Consider the following 25,785-nt stretch of genomic DNA (forward strand, 5'->3'; position numbering starts at 1 on the left):
CTGCATGCCAACATGTCAAATTGTTTCTATGGGCTGACTTTTATTTTGAAGTTTGACAGATTCTTTCTCCTGTCACAAACCACATGACATTTTTATCCAATCACAATTTGAGAAGTTTCTGGAACTCCGAACCCCTAACCCAGTATAATCATTTTTATATCGTCAAATATATAATAATAGACCGCTGTTTTCCCATTAAACATGAAATTATCACAATAGTTACTCTATTTTACATTGAGTCTTTACTGAAAATATTGTAAGAGATGATAATTATAACTGAAAACATATTCTCTACAGGACGTTTAAATTATTCAGGTTTAGGGGCCAACCGGTAACAGACCGGATGCAGAAACACATGTGTGAGTCTATGGTCAGGTTACGCATTCAATGGGACAAGACTGTGCAGATCGCGTTGCCATTTAATTTCACACTTGCCTGTAGAAGTGTCTTAGAGATCACGGATTCTGTCTTCATCTTATTGTCACTATAAATTAATAGTAAGTATAACGCCGTCTGCTCCGTTGACAGATCGATGCATTATGTTGGCAATTACACAGCGACACATTTTTATACTACTAACGTTACAACACGTGCGCTGTCCTTGTAAGGTTTGAATGAAGATGGCAAGGACGAACTTGAATGAATGATGCAAGCTACTTGGCATGTTTTCTCTCTTTTGATTGTGACATTAAATACAGTTAATATTTCATGACATTTGTATCGTCCAGGTAGGTTTGGTCGTCAGGTTAATCGCTTGTTAATGAATTGAATGCAAGTTATGATGTAACTTAGCTCGCTAGCTAGCTAACTAATCTGGCTAACCATTGGCATTGCAACATCATCCATGTGGCTATGCTAACTTGAAGTTAAATCACATTATCGTTGGGGGCTAGCTAGTCACGATTTCCACATTATGCATTAACCAGAAACGTGCGGCACAAATTGTTCGCCGGTTAACGTTACTTTGCATAGACGGATTTGTGTTAAAGCTAATAAGGTAAATCAGCAGTTTTAGCTAAAATGTTATTTTCCTCACAGGAATGCTGCGTTTGCCTGCTTTGATGAGACAAGCCCGACCAGTGTGCAGGGCCTTAGCTCCCCACCTGACTCGTGCCTACGCCAAAGATGTCAAATTTGGAGCCGATGCACGCGCCCTCATGCTTCAGGGGGTTGACCTGCTCGCAGACGCTGTTGCAGTTACCATGGGACCAAAGGTAACTTAACAAGGCTAAGGTCCAAAGTGTGTGTAATGGCAATGACATTCTCACAATATGTTTGTATCTTATGAAATACATTGTGCAATAAATTTGTCCTTTATAGGGTCGCACTGTCATCATTGAACAGAGTTGGGGAAGTCCCAAGGTAGGACATTTACTCTGTGTTTCTGAATTTTTTTTCATATTAATGTGTGTTACATGCAGTGGATGTGTTTTTTCTTAACTGACATACATTGTATGACCTCTACCTCAAGGTCACCAAGGATGGTGTGACAGTGGCCAAGAGCATTGACCTGAAGGACAGATACAAAAACATTGGTGCCAAGTTGGTTCAAGACGTAGCTAATAACACCAATGAAGAGGCTGGAGATGGCACAACAACTGCCACTGTTCTGGCTCGTGCCATCGCCAAAGAGGGCTTCGACACAATCAGCAAGGGAGCCAATCCTGTGGAGATCCGCCGTGGGGTGATGCTTGCAGTGGAAACTGTTATCTCTGAATTGAAGAAGCTCTCCAAACCGGTCACCACACCAGAGGAAATCGCTCAGGTATGTGAAAGTGGACCCAACCAGCTTTTGAATACACACATACTCAAGTGTGTGTGTGTGTGAGTGTTTGTTTCACTGGTATTTGGTATCTTAAGATATATGTAACTTATAGTGGTATCAACAGAAAGTTACGATTGTTTATTCAAGGTTGCAACCATCTCAGCCAATGGAGACAGCGAGGTGGGAAACATAATCTCCAACGCCATGAAGAAAGTGGGTCGTAAAGGGGTCATCACGGTGAAGGATGGCAAGACGCTTCACGATGAGCTGGAGATCATCGAGGGACTGAAGTTTGACCGTGGCTACATCTCCCCATACTTCATCAACACTGCCAAAGGTCAGACATTGATGCTTCTCTGACCTCTAACCTTTGTGCTTTCTCAGATAATTCAGGTTTTAAGGAGTGCTTATGCATGTGTGCATGGTGGTGGTTAAAAAAGGTCAAAGAATCCCAGTGTCTGACCCTAGAGTTGCTTATTTGATGTGCAGCTTCAGGACGCAGCATTTCTCCTTTCTTCAATAGTAATAATGATGAATAACAATACATTTAAAATATAAATGAAATATAATAATCAAATAATTTAAATTGTAAGTCTTCATCATTTCATCAAATCATTATAATTGAAACAATATGTTGAACTATTTCTTGGAAGAACAACTTTTCAAGAACAACATATATACACTGTAGCCTGTCCCCCATTGCTTACAGTGTTTGTTCATACCAGACAACATGATGTTACATTTATATAGCGCTTCTCTAGACACTCGAAGTGCTAAACAGTGAAGAGGCAATCTCGCTAACCACCACCAATGTGTAGCACCCACCTGGGTGATGCACGGCAGCTATTATGCACCAGAACGCTCACCACACACCAGACAACACTGTTCTCTACGAACCCACACTTAATTGGATTGGTCGTCTCACAGGTCAGAAGTGCGAGTTCCAGGATGCCTACCTGCTGCTTAGTGAGAAGAAGATCTCCAGCGTCCAGAATATTGTGCCTGCTCTGGAGATTGCCAACCAGCACCGCAAGCCTCTGGTCATCATCGCCGAGGACGTGGATGGAGAGGCCCTCAGCACACTGGTCCTTAACCGGTATGGCGAGTCATTTCCTTTGTGTGAGTGAGTGTGAGAGGGACAGAGAAACTGCCAGCAATGTGCAGTGTGTTTAATATGTGCCAAAGAGAGGGGCTGTGTGTTTGTGGCTTAAAGTTTGTTTTGGAAATTGTTTAGGGATTCCATAAGAGCTCACTGATAATCTATTCTATTCACTTGCAGACTGAAGGTTGGCCTTCAGGTTGTGGCAGTGAAGGCGCCTGGATTTGGCGACAACAGGAAGAACATGCTCAAGGACATGGCCGTCGCCTCTGGAGGCACCGTGAGTGTTCAGGGCCATACTGTGGCTGTGTTCCGATTCACATACTTCTGTACTTACAATACCTAATATGCATGCACAAGTGAATGCACTTGTGCACTCATATTAGGTATTGTAAGTACAGAAGTATGTGAATTGAAACACAGCGTGTGACTTGTGATCTGTACTTAAGGAGGATGTGTCTGAAGTCACATACTGTGATACTGGTTGGGGAGAAATATTGGGACCTGGAGTGGTTTTGTTTTTGTGTTACCACTGTGTATTACGGTGTAATATAAATTGTGTGTCCGTGTAATGTACTTTGATTCCACTTTACAAATAGGTTCACAACTCTTAGACTGGTTGATGTAAGGCAATTCAATAAGCACTGTATATACTGGGTGAAATGGGAGTTATTTGATGAACTTTTCTTTCTCTGCAGGTGTTTGGGGATGAGGCTGTTGGCTTGGCTTTGGAGGATGTTCAGCCACATGACTTTGGGAAGGTGGGTGAGGTGCAGGTCACCAAGGATGACACGTTGATCCTGAGGGGCCGCGGCGACCCCGGCGCCATCGAGAAGCGCATCAGCGAGATTGCTGAGCAACTGGACAACACCACAAGCGATTACGAGAAGGAGAAGCTCAACGAACGGCTGGCCAAGCTCTCCGACGGCGTGGCTGTGCTGAAGGTGCGAGAGAGAGTGGGGGAGCGTCTACCAGGGTTGAGGGGATCAGTCAAGGGTCTATGTCAAGTATGACGGGGAGCAGCTCCCTACAAGAGAACCAATTCTCTCATTTTTCTAGAATTATTCAAGGGAAGTATTTCTAGATAGCCATGAACAATAGTCATCGTCAGTTGTTATATGTCAAAATGCTTTACACGGCCTAAGGCCTGGACTCCCTCCAGAGCAAAGAAAACTGGACAGAGAACTTGAGCAGCTCTCAGAGGGGCCGATGGTTGTGGCAGGCCCAGTAGGGGCGATAGAAAGAGAGAAGGGGATGCACGGAAAAGAGAAAATAAACCAGAAATAGAATACTGATTAATTTGCCTTTACATAATATTGTGTACCGTGATGAAGCTCCTACTTACAAGAGCAGCCTTTTTTGTGTTGTTAAATTAAACAAATTTTGTGTGGCATGAATTCATTTCAAATTCCTTTTGCCACTGTCTTTCTTTCACACATAAATAATTTTTCCACTCTGCTTAAAGATGTTCAAACTCATGTCTTTGTCAGGTTGGCGGTACTAGTGATGTGGAGGTCAATGAGAAGAAGGACCGCGTGACCGATGCCCTGAACGCCACCCGGGCGGCTGTGGAAGAGGGCATCGTGCCCGGAGGAGGCTGTGCCCTGCTTCGCTGCATCCCTGCTCTGGAGACCATCGTGCCAGCCAACGCTGACCAGAAGATCGGTACGTAAAAAGCCCAAAAAAATATGCTTTTAAAAAAAAAGAAAAAAAAATAGTCCAGTCTCATGAATAGAGGTTACCCTTACATGCTAAACATGCTAATTTGTGTGGTTGTTCTTGGAAGTTTTAATCCTTTTCCTGATCCTCACCGATAATTAGTGCCTTAAGCCCTTTACAAAGGACTCTGTTGTTACTCTGTCTGAAGTGTTTCTGTGAAGGTGGCCATGAAATCCCCTGACTACTACTGTCTTAGTACTAACTGTCTTGCATGTGTCTTTCAGGCATTGACATCATCCGACGTGCCCTGCGTGTGCCGGCCATGACGATAGCGAAGAACGCGGGGGTGGAGGGCTCCCTGGTGGTGGAGAAGATCCTGCAGCTGGAGGGCCTGATGGGATACGACGCCATGCAGGGCGAGTACGTCAACATGGTGGAGAAGGGCATCATTGACCCCACCAAGGTACTTACCCCTATTTTTGACAATCACTTTTGTCTAAAGTGACTTAAAAATCATTTAATTGACCAAAAAAGTCCTTTCATATTCCAGAAATGGTTCTGAATTTGGATTGGTTACATTATATACCACCTTGAAATCATAAGATTCTTAAATTCAGGAACATACTAAGATTTACATTTATTCATTTTGTTATGTTGCTTATCTTCTGGGAATCGAACCCACAACCTTGATCCTGTGGATGTTGACCAGCGATATGCAGATGTTCTATTTGCAATATTAGCTTTAGTAGCTGTATTTTATCCTCAGCTGCTTGATTGGTTAACCCCCCCCCCCCCATCTGTTTCATCCTCCAGGTTGTGAGAACAGCGCTGCTTGATGCTGCTGGTGTGGCCTCTCTCCTGTCCACTGCCGAGGCGGTCGTCACGGAGATTCCCAAGGAGGAGAAAGAGGGCGGCATGCCAGGCGGTATGGGTGGGATGGGTGGGATGGGAGGTATGGGAGGTATGGGTGGAGGTATGTTCTAAAACCCCACCCAGATGCCCCGGATACCCCTACACCATGAGGGACCTGGTGCTGGAGCCAGACAAAAGTGCTCTCTATCGCCCCCCCCCCCCTCCCCCCTGTACAGGGTTTGGGATTACATCAGTAAGACAGAAACTGTGCACATCAAGACTCTATACAACCACCACGCCAGGCATGTTACATCTAACCCCATCTGCATCAAGCTGCCTTTGAAGGACACTTTCCATGGGGAACAGTTGAACTGTGCTCCCCCCCCCCATGCTACTCACAGTTAGGCGCTAACATAATATCCTTCATTTGATGTCTGGTTGAAAAGCTCATGCCTGAACCAATGAAGACTATGAATCATGTGAACTTGTTACTGTTTCCTTTGGGGTTATGTTGATGTGTGCATAAAATCCTGTTCCTTGTTTTACATGAGACGCCTGATTGATTTAGTTTTTTTTTTTGTTTTTTTTTTGTAATTATCTTATGCTGGGATGATTTTGATCTTTGCCTGTGTAATTGCAACTGACAGAAAAGAGGGCTTTGCTCCCTGTCCATTTCACGTTGTGAAGTTTGTCTGTGATGTTTGCTCTGAATGTTTCCCTTCAGTTTTTCCTCATTAACTATTAAGTCCATAGAAATGGTTAATGTCCACAGGATATTTTTATGTGTTATTTGTCAGATGCACTTGATAACAAGACACCACGATAGGCCGACTTTGATTCTGCTATAAAAATTTCAGAATGACTGAGGATGTTATAACCTCTTTGTTTTGAATTTGTGAGGCCTTGTTGGAAGAATCTGGGGTGGCCAGTAGATGGCGCTGTAATAGATATCTAGTTCACAACTACTGTATATGTAAACAAAAGATACACATAACAATCAATGTTGATAATGGTATCGTTTAAATTCTCTATAAATAATATTTTCAATTTCACCACAAATACTTGTACTTTGGTGGTACCTTTTTTGTCCCCTCTATCAACTGTCAACTGATGTAAGTTGAAATGAAGGGATCTGTATTGCTCTCAAACTTAAAAAAAATGAATAACATCAACTCAAGACAGGTTATTCGGTGTGGATGTGCTGAGCCCTGTGTGAATGGTGCTAGTGTATGTTTTTTTACAAGTTCCCTTATGTGCTTTTCATCTTACTGTGCTTCTCCAAATGTTTCGGTGATCACTTGATGGCAAATCAAAGAAAACTCGGCAAAGATGTATTAATACTGAATGTTTTGTTTGTTTTTTTGTTTTTGTACAATATAGTAAAATGAAAATACTTTATAATAAAATCAAACATCTAAACATTATGTTTGGCCTTGGTTTGTCCTGGTTTTTTTACACTCCTAAGTAACTTAGTTTATTAAACACTGTGTCCCCTCTTTAAGGAAATAGAGTTCATAAAGCCCAACTGCCTTCTTGAAGGAGTCGGATAGTTGTCATCCTATACTTCACAATTGTTCCTTTGCAACCCTAAAGATCATCATCTGTAGTTAAGTGCATAGTTGTAGGACATCCAGTTCAATCAAGTGATTCCTTAACTCCCTTACCAACCAGTTGTCCACCCACCTAAAATGTGATAAAAGTGGTTCCTTCAAGTGGACTTCAAGGATGCAAGTATGAATAACAGAATAAGGCCCAGGTCTCAGCACCCTATACCTGTTCACTAATCCTTTTTTTTCTTTCTTTTTTTCTTTTATCACACAGCATGAGCATGCTCGCTGTCGACCTCCCACCCACTATCGTCGTACTCCTGGGTGTTTAGTGTTGCCAGCAAGCATTCAAAGCGGTAAACATGAATTCTTTGTTTTTTTATATTGTGGATTACAATATAGACGGCTCACACTGCAGTGGCTGGCAGAGGGACCAGGTGGCAGGGGGGGTGCTAAAGTTGCGGGGCTAGGCCGTTTGCTGTGATGAATCAGGGTTTTTGCCTCTATGCACTGGATCAGGACCTTGGCAGCTTCTCAAAAAAACCCAAATCCCCGGGTCATTAAAATAACAAAAACGGCCCAGGCAGCCTCCTCTGGACCGAGCTTTATAAATCAGGCCCGGTTTGTGCCTGGCACCAGAGCCTAGTTAGAAACACACCGAGAAAGAAGCACGCAGGAGCTGAGTCACCATGAGTAAGGTAAGTAAGCAGCACACCGCAGGAAAGACATTCATAAGACAGGGCGAGGGGGAGGATGAGGGGGATGAGCTGGAGGACAGCACAGGACGTGGGGGAGGACCGCACAGGACGTGTGGGAGGATCGCACAGGACGAAGAGAGAGGACGAAGGGAGAGGACAACACTGGACATGGGGGAAGGACCGCACAGGACGAAGGGAGAGGACAGTACAGGACGAAGGGAGAGGACAACACAGGACAGAGGGAGAGGACAGTACAGGACGAAGGGAGAGGACAACACAGGACAGAGGGAGAGGACAGCACAGGATGAAGGGAAAGGACAGCACAGGACGTGGGGGTAGACCACACAGGACGAGAGAGAGGACAGCACAGGACGATGCAAAGCCCCTGTTCAGGTGGCTCAGATGCAGGACTTGTGCAGAGGATTTTGGGCCTTTGGAGCCACCATTGTAATATGGGCACAGTCTTCAGTCTGATACGAGCACACCCACTCCAGTCAGGCCACCAAGACTGGGCTCTCATGGACTCATGCTACACCTATGACCACAACCAGTGGAAAGCAACGGACAGTCTGTATGCATCTCCCCCTCTTGGGCCTTCTCCCCGTGATAGAGTCTAAATAGCTTTGTGTGCTTATGAGCACAAAGAGACAGGTCTCTTTCCAGCTAAGGTTGTGTTTGAAATAAATAAATAAATAAATAAATAAAACAAGTCAGAGACCTGGTCTGGTTAAATAGTGTAGGTATGGATATAGTACAGTTGAAGTATCTATAGATGTTTCAGAGACAACTGAATGTTTGCACATTGTCAGACTATGAGAGTAACTCATTGTCCATGCTAGGAGTTTATTTAACCACTGTCAATACGGTGCCTCACTTGCAGCCAGTTCCTTATCACTGACTCATCCAAAACACGTTTCCCTGTCTGCTTCCAGATCACTTTTTACGAGGACAAGAACTTCCAGGGCCGCTCATATGAGTGTGACACAGACTGCCCCGAAATGCACCCCCACTTCAGCCGCTGCAACTCCATTCGCGTGGAGAGCGGCTGCTGGGTGCTGTACGAGCGTCCCAACTACAGCGGCTACCAGTACGTGCTGACCCGCGGCGAGTACCCCGAGTACCAGCGCTGGATGGGCTACAACGACTCTATCCGCTCCTGCCGCACTTTCAACTATGTGAGTACCTGGAGTACTGTATGTTTGTGTGTGTGTGTGTGTGTGTGTGTGTGTGTGTGTGTGTGTGTGTGTGTGTGTGTGTGTGTGTGTGTGTGAGTGTGTGTGTGTGAGTGTGTGCGTGTATGGGTGTTTATGCATGTGTGTGCATGAGTGTGTGTGTGTGTGTCTGTGGGAGAGAGAGAGAGATTTTGGTGTCATTTCCAATGTTTACAATCATTTGTTATAATCAGTGAGCATCTTCACCTATTTTGACCGAAGAACTCAACTCAAGATACCATATATTAAGCAGACCAGTTGTCATTGCTGTTACAAATCTGTTACTGTTACAAAGACACATCTATATATTTAATTGATACTCAAAAAATTCAAAACATATTTAGTTTGATTGATCACACCATAGACTTCTTAACCTCCCACTTAACATCATAAATCCTTATCAGCCTCCAACTTTACCTCTTTTTATTTTTTATGTTTCATCTCTCTCTTTCCTTCTCTTCTCCTATTTCTCTCCCTCTCTATCTCTCTCCTACTGACACAGACTAGTGGCGGGCCCTACCGCATGCGCATCTACGAGCGACCTGACTTCCAGGGCCAGATGATGGAGTTCAACGACGACTGTGAGTCGGTGCAGGACCGCTTCCGCAGCCGCGACATCTACTCCTGTAACGTCATGGACGGCTACTGGACCATGTACGAGCACCCCAACTACAGGGGGCGCCAGTACTTCATGCAGCCTGGCGAGTACCGCAGATTCAGCGACTGGGGCGCCACTTGTGCCACCACTGGCTCCTTCAAGAGGATCACTGATTTTTAAATGAGAAAAAAGGGAAAGAGAGAGCGAGTAAGTGGATGGACAGTTATGAATAAAATATTATCTTCTCCAGATTGAGATGTGTTGAGAGTTTGTGTCTATTCTGGTCTCACAGTCTAGGTTGTGTGGGGTTGAAATCCTTTGTTGAATGTGTTGTGTGGGTTATGTGTCCAATTGTGTCTTTGTGTCTAATTATGTGTCTATGGCTCAACATGATAATCTTTAAAAAAAATACTACTGAGCTTTAGGTGCTTCCCAAGGCAACATAAATCATGTACCATAATTTATAGTAATGCATATCCACAGTATATATATATATTTATATATATATAAAGCACATACTACTTATCTCTTTTATGACAATTAACAATGACACTATCACTCCAATACTTGAAATAGTAATGCCTTCAGAAGTTTAGATTAGAAGGAATAATCTCGTATTAACTGCTATAAACTCTATATATAGAGTCTTATAAACTCCACTAAATCCTGAATATGACTTCAGAGGTACTTACCCAGGCTGAGGCTCATTCTACACTCACCGCTGTTCTTCAAATACCGAACTTAGCTGTCACTGTCCACAGCGGTCAGACACACTCACTCACACCCACACACACACCCACACACATTCAGATTCTCACTCTCTCTCTTTCTTTCTCTCTCTCACACACAGACTCACTCAGGGTCAGGGGGGCAGAGGTCACCCGACGGTGAAAACATGCCTCGTTGGCAAAGCTCCCATTCCCAAAAGGGGTCAGGGACAAAGCACTGTATGACTGATGCTGGGAACAAGGCCTGTTGTTTTAAAAGGAGAACCCTCAGAGAACATTATACCTGAGTGCTTTCATCCACATGCCTTTAACAACAGGAAACGTCTAGGCCAAAATGCTCCAGTCCCCAAAGAAACACATTCACAATCTGTAACAATCTGCAATCTGCATTGTTTCCGGATGTCCTTTCAGGAATAGTGGAGTTCACTAGAAGCCTCCTCTGACAGACAACTGGCCAAGACTTGAACCAGGCCTGGCCCGGATGAGGCTGGTCAGAACCAGATTAGGACAGGTGTGTCACCTGGTCATAATGGCTGACTGTGCCTGTGCTGACAAGGACTCTATGGTCTTTGACATGGTGTGTCATGATTTGTCATGCTACCATTTTGCCACGTGTGTGTGTGTGTGTGTGTGTGTGTGTGTGTGCACGCGTGCACGCTGAAGTCCCTGTAAGAAGGACCTGTAGGAATTGTGCTGACTCTGACCCTGGCTCATTAGAATGACAAAGATCCTTGTGGTACCTGTTTCCGGACCTGAGGCATATATAAGGGCAACGAAAAGTCACAGTTAACACAAGCTTGCACTAACAGCATTTGTCAACCCAACAACCGCCACCATGATGGGCAAGGTACAGTACTATGACTACTGACCTTCCTTTAAAATTTTAGTCTGTTTTTTAGTGTTTGTAAGACTTTTCTTTAGCAACACATATCTGATATTTTCACCTCAAAAGTAGGCTTAATTGGCTAAATTTTTTCATTTTACATTTTGGCTTCATAATTCTGACTTTCAATGGCAATAACAGTATACTAATGTTTGCCTAATTTTGGCTACATGTGATATTCTTAATTTCAACCATTAAGTATACTAGTATTTGCTCTCAATTAGCAATATTCATGTAGCATTCTCTCTACTCATCACTAAGTATACTAATGTTTGCTGCTCTTTGGCAACATACATAGGCCTTCACTTTCAACCACTAAGTATACTAATGTTTACCGCTCTTTGGCTGCATGTTTATGTGATTGTCAATCTCCACCTGCAAGTATACTAACATTTGCTCCTCTGGTATCAGATCATCTTCTACGAGGACCGCAACTTCGGTGGTCGTTCCCATGAGTGCATGGGCGACTGCTCCGACCTGCACACCTACTTCAACCGCTGCCACTCCATCCGTGTGGAGAGCGGCTGCTTCATGATCTATGAGCGTCCCAACTACATGGGCCACCAGTACTTCCTGCGCCGTGGAGAGTACTCCGACTACCAGCGCATGATGGGCATGACTGACTGTGTCAGATCCTGCCGCATGATCCCCATGGTATGATCTCAGATATCTTTATTCTTATTCAGTCACACTTTACTTGGATGGTGTCCTATAGACTATCTACAGATGCTCAGATTATAAACAAACCATCTGTTAACAAACATTTTAGTTAAGGTTAAAATTAGGGTTTGGAATTGGTTAAGGAAATGTAATTGGTCAGCCGCCATTCTAAAAACTGAACCTCAATTTCAACAAGTCTATCCAGGTAAAGTGTTACCTTCTGTTTTCCCAAAGGTGCGTCATGTTGCGCATTCCATTTTAGTGAAGTTTGAAGTTTTAGTGAACTGGCTCCCAAACTAACTGTTCCCCACAGCTATTTTAATGTGGTATGGCTCAGTTAAGGTTACGAATCACATGTTCACAGGTCTGATAGCAGATCATTGTTATTCTTTACTAATTCAATGTTTTTAAGAATTGTGATATGCTCATTGACATTTAATTATCACTTTAAGTTATCACTTTACCCCCTAAACCAGTCTATTTCCAACAGTGACTTTCAGCAATGCCTCTAAATGCGATAAAGTGTAAGTGAAACTCATAACTCTGTTTGAACTCCCTCCCACAGTACCGTGGTAACTACAAAATGAGGATGTACAATCGCAACGACATGTCCGGCGAGATGATGGAGCTGATGGACGACTGCCCCAACTTCATGGACCGCTTCCACATGTCCGACTGCCAGTCTTGCAACGTCATGGACGGCCACTGGCTGATGTACGACCAGCCCAACTACAGGGGCAGGATGTACTACCTGAGGCCTGGCGAGTACAGGAAGTTCAGCGACTGGGGTGCCATGAGTGGCAGGATCGGATCCATCCGCCGTATCATGGACTTCTAAAGAGCTTCCGATGTACTGGTGAAATGTCTGCTCTATGCTTTGTTCCACACACTGAATAAAATGGAGTCGGCTCTAACTCTGCTGCTTGATTTGGAGTTTTTGGGGGGTACTGTTGGAGGGAAAGGGTGTGATTAAGATGTTGAGTTTTTTTGGAAGGTTCATTTTTTTATTTTCAAAGTTGTGAAAGTTGAAACTTTCTTTGTCACAAATGTTTGGAACTGGCAGGAGTTTTGTATTCACTGATCACCATAAGAGCTCTCCACACATCAGATTGCTACAGATAAATTTACATCACAGATTCTAATTTGAAACCACAATGTGTTATACAAGTTATACAGTTTTCGGTGCTGTGGCTACCACTTCATGAGAAAAAGCACTGATAACAGTATTTGCCAATTTAATGACAGCACAGGGTTCAATCAAATATAAATGACCTGAATAATTAGTAGCACTTTTTAGCATCTGGAGGAAAATGTTGGAGGTGTGTCTTGAATTAATTACACACCTGTGCAATCTGTTGACCCACCTGTGCTTGCATGTCAGAAAGTGGAAAGGGTATTAACATAGTAAATGGCTTAGTAATTAAATTCGTTTTAATTAATGTGGTGGCAGACTTAGAGTATTGTCTGCTGTGTTGCACACCAGACTAATTACATTTACATTTATTCATTTAGCAGATACTTTTATCCAGTGACTCACAAAAACGAGGAGTAACATTCAAGGTACAATGTAGAGGAGACATTGAATAATTATATAACAATTAATACATCAATCAATTAATACAATTACCAGAGGACGAGAGTGAGAGAGCAAGTTTTACATTCTATGCAAAGTGTAGAAGAAGAAGAAAGTGGTAGAAGAAGAAGGATGTAAAGGAGGGAAGAACAGGAAGTGCATGGTAAGTACATGCTAGGTGTGTTGGGCTGTTGGAAGTGTAGGAGAGCAGGTGGCCTGGGAAGAGTCAAGTCTTTAAGAGCATCTTGAAGACAGAGAGGGATGCCCCTGCTCTGGTAACTTGGTACGTCATTCCACCATAGGGGGACAACAAATGAACATAGTCTGGAGGGGTGGCAGTGCCGATGACTTTTCTTTGAGGAAGTTTGCCGTCGAGGGGTAACATAAGCTGTTATGAGAGCATTTAAGTAGGTGGGAGTAGACCATCACCTTGGGCACTAAAGATAGCCAGTGGCCCACGTCTTAAGAGCAGAGCTTTGAAGAACTCATATTTTATTAGAGGGTGATCAGCAGCCCCACAAAAAAAAGACTTGAAACCAGACAACGTTTAGTTTGTCAAACTGTGAGAAGGTTAAAAGATAGAGAAGGCCTTTGATGACAATCTTTCTCTGCCAAAGTGTGCTTAACACTTACTAGAGGATATAGTATGTATACTGTACTCAAAGCAGTTAGTAATTGAAGACAAAAAGTTCTGGGGCCATATTAATTATCACATGATCAGCTTTATGAATCTGTTTGATACAAGAAAAACCTGCCTGTTGGAACATTGATACTGCAGAGTGTTCCGTTTCCACAGTATCTGAATAGTAATGTTCCAGCCGGCACTCTGCTGGCTTGTTCTGCTGATTCTGTCTATAAATTTGATGCACTGTAGTTTTTCTCTTGATCAATAGTGATGTACGCATGCGAAAAAAAGGACAAACAATAACTGACCGTGGCATTTGCCCCGGCTATACACGGGGGGCAGATTTACACAACCATGCCACGCGCTCCCTATCAACTGTAGATACCGTGGCGTTATTTGAATGACAATACTTTATGCTGCGCAATCACACAGCACTTTTTTCATAAAAGGACAGCGCCAGGCAGCAACAGAATGCACTGAGCCTTTACCCGCCCGGACCAACCATGGCAGTGGGAAAGGTAAGGCTGGCAAACATCCACACTGGCATCTACAACTGCCACTGCTCTCTTTTAATGCTGCAGTTATAGCTCATTTAATGCAATAATTTGTTGCTCATAATTCTTAATCTAAATTTTAATAACAGGTTGTTTATTACGAAAAGCAAATGTGTAGGCCACTTATTTAGTTGTCTGCCTTTGTCCTTGAGTGATGTCAATTTTCAGAGTTGTATTAAGGTTAGAGTTAGGGTTAGGGTTATGATGCAGGCAAAAATGTATATCTTAAGTTCAAAAAGTTGTAGTATACTGACAGAAGTTCCGATTTTAGAAGGTTCTCAGACAGGAATTGATTCCTGAACTCATGCATTCTAGTTGGACGGATGCATGGAGTGTTCCCATTTGTATCCTCTTCCTGAAACTGAGTGAGTGACTGTGTGTACCATGTCTTTGAGCATTCAGGAGAATAATGCAACTCTCGTCCCTCAGATTATCTTCTTCGAGGACAGGAACTTCCAGGGTCGTTCCCATGAGTGCAGCAGTGACTGTGCTGACCTGCACTCCTACTTCAACCGCTGCAACTCCATCAAGGTGGAGAGCGGCTGCTTTGTCGTCTATGAGCGCCCCAACTACATGGGCCACCAGTACTTCCTGAAGAGGGGGGACTACTCTGACAACCAGCGCATGATTGGCATCAATGACTGCATCAGATCCTGCAGAATGATTCCCACGGTTAGTGGTTAAGTTTAGATTTAGGTTTAAGTTTATTTGTTTATTTGACAGGAGTCATGTACAGTACAGAACTCCTGTACCAGAGTTAGCTAATTTGCATCTGTGGTCCCTGGGCCGGAAGATAAAAGGACAATGATATGTAATGTATGTATATGTACATGTGTGTGTGTGCGCGTGTGTGTGTATAGTGAGAACCTATATGCTCTCTGAAGAAGGCTTTCATGTTTCATGTGTTAGTAAAGGATTCAATCCTCTTTACGATCTGTTATAGGATGCTATAAACTCAGCTGACCAGCATCTACACATTTTCTGCACATTTGTTTTGTTTTGCCTGTTTGTTTGTTTACTTTGTTTGTGTGTTGTCTTCAGTACCGTGGCAACTACAAGCTGCGCTTCTACGAGCGCCCAGAGATGGGTGGTCAGATGATGGAGCTCAACGACGACTGTCCCAACTTTAACGACCGCTTCCACATGTCCGACGTGAACTCCTGCAACGTGATGGAGGGCCACTGGCTCATGTACGACCAGCCCAACTACCGCGGCCACGTCTACTACCTCAGGCCCGGAGAGTACAGGAGGTTCAGCGACTGGGGAGGCCAGGGCCCCAGAGTGGGGTCTCTCAGACGCATCACTGATTTCTAGTCCGCTCCCTCTCTGTTTCAAATAAACCCGTGTGTCTCCAAACACTGCGTCTGGATTGTGTGACTCCCAATGTATCAGGTCATGAAGAACACTCAGTAATGTTGAAAATGTGTTTTACTTCATTTGCCTCATATGAAATACAGCTGGTTTGCTCAAATTTATCATGAGTTAGGTTCATTACATATAGTGATGGCATCAATAATGAAGTTAAATACAGTAAAATTAATAATGATTTACTTATTTAATTACATAATATAATATTAACAGTGACTTTCAATATAACCTTTTTCATATAATATAAAATTTTACATTTTTTGATACTTTGTTAGCCTTTTTGGACAGAAATTTGCCAACTGAGCTATTTTATGATTTTACACAGCTGTTGTATTCAGTGTAGGCCTATCAAAAGGAACTCTCCAGTTTCTATTTGCAGGATTATCCTAACGTATTGTAGCTAGTGTTGTCCACAGCACCGGTACAAAACAATTCCCAGTACTGCTGACTGGATCAAACCCAATAAAAGATGATGCCAGCTTTTAGATTGTCTATATGTAATGGTAGTCAATACACAGATAAATTCTTGCACAATTGTGGTGGCAGTTTCAATCAAGTAAATACTTACAACAACATGTATCTTGGATCATGTGTGGATAGTTTCATTTGCGTAAATTCACAAGAATAGGAATTAACAGTAGACTGTTCTGTAACATGTCTGTATTATTTAAGTATGAAACACACGGCCTTACCATGATGCACATTTTTCCAAGCACACACACACACACACACACACACACACACACAAACACACAAACACACAAGCACACATACACAAGCACACACACACACACACACACACACACACATGCTACACCAGCAACACACACCATAAAACCTTGTATTGTCTTGCGTGACTGCAGAATAGCATCTTCACATAATTTGCTGTCATCCATGACAAAGACATTACACGTTTGAAGGGGTAAATGAACAGGCACAGCAATGAGATTGTGTTGGTCAGGTAGGAACTGGAATACTTCCTGGGTCGGAGTGTGAGTCAGTGTACAGTCTATAGTGTCTCTTTCTATCTCTGAACTCAATGTTCCGAACTCAATGAATAGCATGGGGGAATCAGGTCTGTTTGTGCATGGTGAAGCAGAGTGTCCTATTTTCTGACGTTCTGCTGTGTCGTGTAAAACATATGTAAGGTTACCCTAGACACATCGACATGTGAACACAATCAATCACACCCTGTAATAATAATGAACCTTATGGGGCTACTGTTTGCAAGTGAGCTTGACTTTTTATTTCATTTGGTTTGGTTTAAAAGCGGATGCTGACAGGTTGACGGTGATGGTGAGGTAGGACAAGTCTGGTTATGAGTGCCCTCAGTTTGTGATGCGTCTGAAGGAGCCTATTCTGGGACTCATGCCGCCCCACTCGTTGAAGCGGCGGTACTCGCCAGGCCTCAGCAGGTACTGGCGCCCCCTGTAGTTGGGGTGCTCGTAGAACAGCCAGTAGCCGTCCATGACGTTGCACGAGTGGATGTCGTTGTAGTGGAAGCGGTCGTACAGCGAGGGGCAGTCGTCGGTGAACTCCATCATCTGACCGCCAAAGTCCATGCGCTCATAGATGCGGACGCGGTGCGATCCCTGGTGCTGCAGGAGACAGAAGAGAGATAGAGAGAGAGAGAGAGAGAGAGCATGTCAAAAAAGGTCAAAAGGTCAAAACAGGGACGCTCAACAACACAATAACACCACCACCATCCCAACCCCCATCCTCCACCCCCCTGGGAGTGGCCACGCACCTGGGGGATCAAGCGGCAGGATCGGACGCAGTCGTTGAAACCCATCCAACGCTGGTAGTCAGGGTACTCGCCGCGGCGCAGGAAGTACTGGTAGCCCATGAAGTTAGGCCGCTCGTACACCATCCAGCTGCCGCTCTCCACCTGGATGGAGTTGCAGCGGCTGAAGTGCGAGTGCAGGTCGGCGCAGTCGCTGCTGCACTCGTACGAGCGCCCCTGGAAGTTCCTGTCCTCATAGAAGATGATCTGGAAAACGGGATTATCAGGGGGGTGGGGTTGTGTTCGTCAATTCACCCAGGTAGGCACCAACACGACATCCCCCCCCCAAAAAAGAACAGAAATTGAGAGAGTGTGTGTGTGTGAGAGAGAGAGAGAAAGAGAAAGAGAGAGAGAGAGAGAGAGAGAGAGAGAGAGAGAGAGAGAGAGAGAGAGAGAGAGAGAGAACACACTGACTTTTGGCCGTCTTAAGAAACGGGCTCAGCAACAGGGACTTCCCTGCACTCCTGGCCTTATTGCATTCGGCTTAGTAACTTACGCACGTAGGCTGAGGCACAAAAGATGCATAGCAAAACAACCAGCCTTACCTTTCCCATTGTGTTGGCTAACTTTGGTCACTGTGTAAAACACACACACACACACAGAGGAGCATCAACCCTCTTTATATCCCCTAGACAAATGGCGACATTGTCATGCAAATCGGGAAAACTAACATGTCAGCTTTTCCCCTCACTGTAAAAAAAATAAAGGTTGACAGAACTTAAATTATCTAGGCAACGTGATGCATTTGGTTTTTTTGAGTTTTCCTTACTTAAATTCACTGTGGTTGAGTTTACAAAGATTTTTGACTTACATTTTGGAGTGTTACATAGAAATGTTGAGTTCTACTAACTTAGGTTTTTGAGTTTTACACATACATTTTCAGTTCTACCAACACAGGTTTCTCAGTTTTACCTTTAAGTTTTGAGTTCTACCAACTCAGATTTGTTAGTGTAATCTGTAAATTGAGTTCTATCAACTCATTTTTTTCAGTTCTACCAATCATCTTCACCACTCCCCATCATTCAACACACAAAAAATGATGTTAATACAAAACTTTTGGTAACACTACTTGACGGGTGAGTCCATAACACATTCATAGCAGCTGTCATAAACTGCACATAAAGCATTCATTACTGTTTCATGAGACATGACTCAACATTCATACCAAACTTTTCATGAATGTGGAAGACAGAATGATGACAACTTGTCAAAATAAAAGTCCAACATCATATTTGTGTAACCTGGATACCATTAATTTAATCTCTCCAGCCTTTGTAAATATTTCATGAATATCTTATAAAATCTACTTTGAATGTCACTTTACTATACAAGTTGTGAAGTATTCTTAATCACTGAGTTTAACACTGGGAGGTAAACTAGCCTACATTCAGCTGACACGTATTTGTGTATCCTGGAATGGTTGGACATTCCCAGTAGCAAAAGATAAGAAATCATCTGCAAAGGTTACATCATAAAACAAATACATTTTTATGAAGCAAAAATTATTTGCTTGACCATGTTCTCTCTTTTTGGCACTGGAGTAGCCCATTGACTCAGATGTGACATGATCAGGTAAGAGGTTTGGAACAAAAACGGCAATGCTGCTTTGCGACTTTGGACTTTTATTTTGACAAGTTGTCGTCGTTCTGTCTTCCACATTCATGAAAGGTTTGGTATGAATGTTGAGTCATGTCTCATGAAACAGTCATGAATGCTTTATGTGCAGTTTATGACAGCTGCTATGAATTAGTTATGAACTCACCCGTCAAGTAAAGTGTTACCAAACTTTTATTGGTTAATGTCAAACATTGTATTAATATATATAAAACCATGTTCAACATCATAATCTTGAGCAAAGTGCCCTGAGAACTGAGCCTCTTGAGAACTGCACTTTCCTCTCCACATGTGTGTGTGTTTGCTTATTCAGGAGTTGGAGACCTGCATGTGTGTGTGTGTGTGTGTGTGTGTGTATGTGCACTGTGGTAAATGGCAGTCTGGGCCATAGTGGTTCCAGCAGGAACAATGATGTGTGCAACGAGGCTACTGTATCAATAGATACAAACATAAAATCACAATGTTCATTATCTGAACTGCTATGGGGAGAGCACAGAAGAGCTTGGCGCCCTGTGAACTGAGCTTCTTGAGATCTGCTATTTCGTGTGTGTGTGTGTGTGTGTGTGTGTGTGTGTGGTGATGGTAGGGAGGGAAAAAGGGAAAGAGGGAAAAAAAACACACAGCGACATTTTTTTTTGCAATAGACACCCTGTAACAATTGCTGTCACCCATTAACCAGCACATACGCTTATTTAGTTGTGTACAGTCACATTTAGGCACAAGAATACCAGCCAATAATTATCCAGTCTTTGGGGAGATATGAGAGACACTGCAAATCTAATAATCACACCAAATTGCTCTTGACTTACTTACCACACACTTCAGATAGAACTCTGATGCATCGTCACGAACAAAAATGGGAAGGCCTCTCAGTGCTGCTGTCCTTCGACGACGCACAATGTCTGTTGTCTGTGAACATGTGCACACAAACATTGACACACACACACACACACACACACACATTGTAATGCAGCAAGATAACTCACATCAAGAATCTCTATCTATAAACATCAAATGTCAATGTCAGGCGAGGCACATACTTGTCGAGGGATGCATTCCAGGTTGCCCGGAGGTCTCTGCTGGTGATTCGATAAAATTCTTCAGATAGCTGGACACAAACAACAAAACAGTCTTTAATTATAATATCCATGTCAGGGCTTAATGTGGTATAGTCATGCCAGCCTAAGCTACCAATACATTCAAATGACCGAATCAACATTTTTTTAAAGATTAGTCTTTTCATGTAAATCCCCCTCTCATCATTTGAATGTAAATCCCCCACTCATCATTTGAGTATCAGAAGCTTAAGCATATAGTACACAGGAATGAGCGTCAGTACACAAATACACAAGGAAAACCTTAGGGACTATACGATATTTACCGGGGGGGGGGGGGCGGTCGTCAGGGGGGGGAGGGCCTAAGATAATTTTTTAAGCCTTAGGGGAAGGCCCAGGAGAAATTTTTTGGCCTGGGGGGAGGGCCGAGGAAAATTATTTTTTCCTGATCCATGATATTTTTTTCCCCTGATCAATGATCCGTTTTCGATATTTTAAAAGGTTTGTAGGCCAAAACATGATTCACGTCTCTTTGACAGAGTGGGCGAGTCCAAAAAGTCGCAACCCTACCTGAATCTCCCACAACTCCCCTCGTAAGCTTGCAGGTCACCCGCGGTTAGAGTCATAAACCAAATATTTTAATGATATTCGGGTCATTTGCGGGCGGGTCAGTTAAAATTAATTAAATATATATTTTCTACAAATAGGCCTACTTAAAATATCACGAGAAGGCTAGCATCAATACAGTAAAGCATCAATACAGTAAGTCAACAGTAAAGAAGCTGAAGACGCTAGTTAAAATAATAGACACCCCTTCAGGAAAAGCGATATAGGCTATGGGAAATATTGGGAAAAGTTCTTAAAGAAGATGACAGTAGTACAAGTTATGGTCTATGTAGGCCTACTTCTTGCGAAGCCATTTAAAAGTATGACAGCCGAAACTGGCAGCCTGCAGGAATAAATCTTATGGCACAGACTACACAGCCATATCTACCGGTATGTATAGGTTCGCGCATGCATAAAAGTTACCTTAGTTCGTTGTGTTTGTGACTTTAAACAGTAGATGTGCTTTAGTAAACTTTGTGCTTCATTCAGCATTTTAAACCAGTTCTTACGCTAACGTTTTGACCAGCAATGTCTTTCTCTTGCCTACCTTGCCTCCCCATTTCTATTTTCGAAAGAAGTATGTCCATGGCCAAATTTTATCCTAGTGTTCTAATCCTTGGTGGTTGCGTGCGTGCTCTTATTCTCATTCTCTCTCCTGCGCAAACATTATGTCCTGCATGCCTGCGTGTAGTTCTACTGCATAAAGTTTCGTAAATAAATTAGTTTGTTTTACAGAAATGGACTACTACATGCAGGCTATAACCAAAAGCACACATTTTGTAAATAACCACGTCGGATCGCGGGTCGGGTATAATTTTGTCCTACTTAATATTCGCGGTCCGAGTTGCGGTCGGGTTGATTAAAATATCTGGCGACCGCGGGCCGCTTGTGACCAAACCCGCGCAACACTGGTTTGTAGCCCCTTGTGTGTATGTGTGCTTATGACATTTGCTGGCCGTTTTAACCTTGTAAACGTCATTTACCAGTTTTATTTGATTCACGTAGGGGGGAGGGCCTAGGATAATTTTTTTGAGCTGGGGGGAGGCCCCTGGAAAAAAAAAATTGACCAGGGGGGAGGGCCAGGCAGAACATTTTTAACCCTATCATCTGGCGACCGGCCCTCCCACCCCTCCCCCCCCCCCCCCCGCTAAATATCGTACAGTCCCTTACCTCCTCATGAGAAAACCAGGCCATCGTTCTTGGACTTGTGACACCATAGGCTGCACTTCTATGATTTCTCTCTGTCGATGGGAGAAGGTCAGTTCCATCTTCTGCCTAATCAGACCCATGTTCCTTTTCCTTTTCTTCATTTCTTCAATCAGTGCAAGCCTTTCCTCCTCAAGAGTGGTACCATCATGGTTGTCTGGATATGCTGGAACATGGTTGATCTCTCCACGTTTGGCCCTTTTCAGGATGAACGGAGCAGCCACTCCATCCTCTCCCCTTCTTTTTGTATTCACCATCACCTCATTGCAGCCTGCACGACGCAACTTTGCCCTGAAGTTGCCCATCTTATAATGAAAACTCTTCAGCCATCCATCATAGCCAGTTACACTATCTGTCTCCTTTAGAAAAGGATACTTGACAAGAAGACCAGACGCAACAGACACCAATTCATCCTTATCGGGATAGGCACCTCTGATATCAAAAATACTCTGCCAAAGTTTATTCACAATGTCAGATCTCATATCTCCTATAAGAATGAGGCGCTTCTGTGTTCTTTCATACACCTCATTTCCCTTACGCAATCTCAGCTCAACATCATACGCAAATTTAGGGATTGGGAATGGATTTGGCCACCGAGTTGTACGCCTTAAAAGGGTCTGGGGAGAATCTGTATTGCTCTGGACTTCATTACAGTCCTCTGCGCTTCATTACAGTCCTCAGAGTGTAAGCTGGCTGTGTCAAGGGAGGACACTGAGCCAATAGAATGGCTATCAGATAGGTTGAGGGGAGATGCCTCAGTGTTCCACACAATGTGCAAGACTGCACGCCCATCTGGCAACTCTGACATTTTAGTCAACTGACATTATGCATTTGAAAAATCGGGGTCCTCGAACTGGAGAAATCACCTTCAAGCTGGATTGTGTATTTAAGTACATTGATGAGCTGGTCAACAGATGCTGGTACATCTGTGAGCAGGATTCGACGGGCTTCTTTTGGAGAGATAACTACTCAAAGTAACAAAGTCTGTAAAGAAGGTGGGTAAATGTTGAAGTTATCAACACAACTGCAACAGAAACACATTTGGTAACACTTTACTTGATGGGTGAGTTCATAACACATTCATAGCACCTGTCATAAACTGCACATAAAGCATTCATGACTGTTTCATGAGACATGACTCAACATTCATACCAAACCTTTTATGAATGTGGAATACACGATGACAACTTGTCAAAATAAAAGTCCAACAATCGCAAAGCAGCATTGCCGTTTTTGTTCCAAACCTCTTACCTGATCACGTCACATCTGAGTCAATGGACTACTCCAGTGCAGGTGAGGTGCAGTTGAGGGGCTCACCAGTGAAGTTTTGCTAGGAGGGAGCTGGAGTCCTAGAGTTAGCTTGATAGGCAAACACAGACCCACCTGACTTGGCTGGCCTGGCTCCTTTTGTGCTGGGCAGAAATCCACCGATCAGGTCCTCTAGAGGGTGAAGAAGAGACCCTTGATGCCGCGAACCCGGCATGGCAGCGATTCAAGGTCCCCCCCGGTGTCAAGTCGGGTCTGGGAGAAGCTCTGAAAGAGAAAAATACGGATGAAAGTGAGACCAAACAATGTTGACAATTAGCAGTAGCACAGCCTGACCAGCAGCGGGACAACTCATCAGTGTTACCGTTGGCCGATGCATATTTCTTTTTGGCTGTGTTCTGTTTGCGAGACAGGTAAAGGACTGGGTGTTCTTCCCTCTCATGCTCCTGTTGACAGCACTGCCCCCAGGCCGATGTCAGACACATCTGGGATTTCCTCTGGCTCTTCCTTTTTGGTCAGATCTGAGAGCACAGCAGCTATAGATGAAAAGGAAGGGGGCTTCAGTAGCAGGCTTCAGTAAGGCCAAGGCGGCACTTGGAGGGATTGGCGGTAAGGCCCGCTTGGCAGATGGCAGCAAGGACCTTCCTGAGCCTTGTGTTGTGCTCTGACCAGTTGTCTGCATGGATGACCACATCCAGGTAAGCAGCTGTATAGTCTCAGTGTTGGTCCATCAACATTTGAAAGGTGGCTGGAGCTCCATGGACACCAAAGGGGAGTACCCTGTAATTCCAGTGACCACTAGGGGTGCTAAAAGCAGTCTTCTGTTTGGCATCCGGGGTCAGGAGTACTTGCCAATAACCCATGGTCAAGTCCAGAGTAGATATATACCTTGCTCTCCCTAACTGTTCCACCGGCTCGTCAACGTGGGGAAGGGGATAGCTGTCAAACCTGGAAATCTCATTCAGTCGGCAGAAGTCATTGTAGAATCTCCAGGTCCCATCTGGCTTTGGAACTAACACTACACTCTAAAAAATGCTGGGTTATTTTCTCAACCCAAACGCTGAGTTAAAACTGTTGGGTCATTGTGTGGGGTTGTTTTTACTCATGTTATTTTCTGTAACCCAGCTTGTTGGGTTGATAGTTTAGGACAGCGCCCCTCCTCTCCCCCACCTGACGTGAGCACACTACCCAGCACCAGGGTAACTTTAACACAGCTGCATAGTTATTTGAAATCGTTATTCTTTCAACCGTCCATGCAGTCCAGTAGCTGTCAACATGCAGTGGAAATCAGGCGATTTTCAAAGGTATGTATCTGCTTTTAACTTTTTTATTATTATTATTCAGACGGATTTTAAAAGTACACCCAGAGATACCCTTTGTGATATGAATTGATATCCTGCCTGCCAATTTCGTTCAGCCTAAGCAGGTTAAGAATTGTGTCATTTAAGCCAGCTAACGTTAGCTAACATTAACTCACAATTACTGCTCATGTTAATGTTAAATCTACACAAAGACAGACTCTTAAAAACATAGTTCTGTGTTCACTGGGTATGAACTGCTGAACAGAAACAAAACAAACTTTTACAACGAACTAAAATTAGCATACCAACAGCTGGCTAGGTTAACGTTAGCAGACGGTTGGTATGCTAACGTTAATTAAATGCTTCGTGGTAGTGCAGCATGTGTGTCAGCTAATGTATACAGTCGAAGTAGTCTCTTCACACGTACGGTAATCATCATGCCAAACAACATATTAATTCATTCAGGGTAGCTTCATATTATAGCCATGTAACTTACTGGGTGGTTTTTGGTGGTAACATTAACGTTACAGACAACTTGAATTTAACTAACTGAATGTGTTAACATGAGCTAGCTAATGTTAGAACTATCACTGCCACTAACGTTAATATTACTGAACGTATGTTTGTCAGTCTGCTGTTAAACAACTCCATGAGGTGGTCATGGTTTCCGAGTGTGTTGCGCTAATATTTTGTCTCCGGATTTTTAATGTTTGTCAACATCATTCACTGATCATGTTTCGTGAAAGTCTTGATATAAAGTTCTGTCAATAGCAGTGATTAATTTACTCTTTTTCTTTCTTTGATTGACAGGGCTGACCCCCGAATGGACCGTGGAATCTAGCTGTCTTCATGGAAGTAACTTATCACATGCTGATGCTGCTTTTAGAGTAGGCTATCCATTCAAAAATAAAGTAAACTGTCAAATAAATAATTATGTCGAACTGTTTTATTTCATTGCATGGCTATTTGTTGCCCATTTTCTCTCAATGCAACCCAAATACTGGGTTTAGAAAACCCGACAACTGGTTATTTTAACTAGCAGTTCTGTTTATATAACCCAGTGGTTTGGGTTGAATCTATACCCAATATACTGTGTGAATTTTACTCAACATTTATATCGTAACACCCCCAATT

At 43.4% G+C, this 25,785-nt stretch overlaps 4 protein-coding genes across 7 annotated transcripts; 3 read left to right on the top strand and 1 right to left on the bottom strand.

The window, feature by feature from the left end:
• The first annotated feature begins 373 nt into the window (after window positions 1-373).
• On the top strand, window positions 374-6,799 carry LOC143142432 (60 kDa heat shock protein, mitochondrial). The gene is made up of 11 exons (XM_076303302.1): window positions 374-497; window positions 1,039-1,214; window positions 1,321-1,362; window positions 1,472-1,765; window positions 1,913-2,102; window positions 2,693-2,861; window positions 3,045-3,144; window positions 3,563-3,808; window positions 4,355-4,529; window positions 4,808-4,986; window positions 5,337-6,799. Exons 2-11 carry the CDS (start codon window positions 1,041-1,043, stop codon window positions 5,505-5,507), a joined length of 1,740 nt encoding a protein of 579 aa, XP_076159417.1. The 5' UTR covers window positions 374-497; window positions 1,039-1,040; the 3' UTR covers window positions 5,508-6,799.
• An 812-nt stretch (window positions 6,800-7,611) lies between these two features.
• LOC143142433 (gamma-crystallin M2-like) lies at window positions 7,612-12,538 on the top strand. 3 transcript variants are annotated; one of them, XM_076303303.1, is made up of 5 exons: window positions 7,612-7,620; window positions 8,553-8,795; window positions 9,334-9,601; window positions 11,432-11,694; window positions 12,266-12,538. In XM_076303303.1, the coding sequence occupies exons 1-5, from the start codon at window positions 7,612-7,614 to the stop codon at window positions 12,536-12,538; spliced, it is 1,056 nt and encodes a 351-aa protein (XP_076159418.1). The 3 variants fall into 3 exon arrangements, with proteins under 3 accessions (XP_076159418.1, XP_076159419.1, XP_076159420.1); XM_076303304.1 differs by lacking the exons at window positions 7,612-7,620; window positions 8,553-8,795; window positions 9,334-9,601 and adding an exon at window positions 10,639-10,668 and having other exon boundaries at window positions 11,452-11,694; XM_076303305.1 differs by lacking the exons at window positions 7,612-7,620; window positions 8,553-8,795; window positions 9,334-9,601 and adding an exon at window positions 10,993-11,004 and having other exon boundaries at window positions 11,452-11,694.
• Window positions 12,539-14,401: 1,863 nt separating this feature from the next.
• Window positions 14,402-15,766, top strand: LOC143142441 (gamma-crystallin M2-like). Its single transcript, XM_076303319.1, has 3 exons — window positions 14,402-14,416; window positions 14,882-15,124; window positions 15,494-15,766. The coding sequence occupies exons 1-3, from the start codon at window positions 14,402-14,404 to the stop codon at window positions 15,764-15,766; spliced, it is 531 nt and encodes a 176-aa protein (XP_076159434.1).
• Window positions 15,767-17,148: 1,382 nt separating this feature from the next.
• Window positions 17,149-21,192, bottom strand: LOC143142442 (gamma-crystallin M2-like). 2 transcript variants are annotated; one of them, XM_076303320.1, is made up of 3 exons: window positions 21,178-21,192; window positions 17,568-17,810; window positions 17,149-17,418 (listed from the first exon to the last, which is right to left on the bottom strand). In XM_076303320.1, exons 1-3 carry the CDS (start codon window positions 21,190-21,192, stop codon window positions 17,149-17,151), a joined length of 528 nt encoding a protein of 175 aa, XP_076159435.1. The 2 variants fall into 2 exon arrangements, with proteins under 2 accessions (XP_076159435.1, XP_076159436.1); XM_076303321.1 differs by lacking the exon at window positions 21,178-21,192 and adding an exon at window positions 18,149-18,157.
• Between the last annotated feature and the right edge of the window lie 4,593 nt (window positions 21,193-25,785).

Source organism: Alosa pseudoharengus, unplaced genomic scaffold (assembly GCF_046254945.1).
Source record: "Alosa pseudoharengus isolate Yale_2024_CS ecotype anadromous, Long Island Sound unplaced genomic scaffold, YU_APseudo_1.1 YU_APseudo_1.1_scf_24, whole genome shotgun sequence".
Taxonomy (NCBI): Eukaryota; Metazoa; Chordata; class Actinopteri; order Clupeiformes; family Clupeidae; genus Alosa; species Alosa pseudoharengus.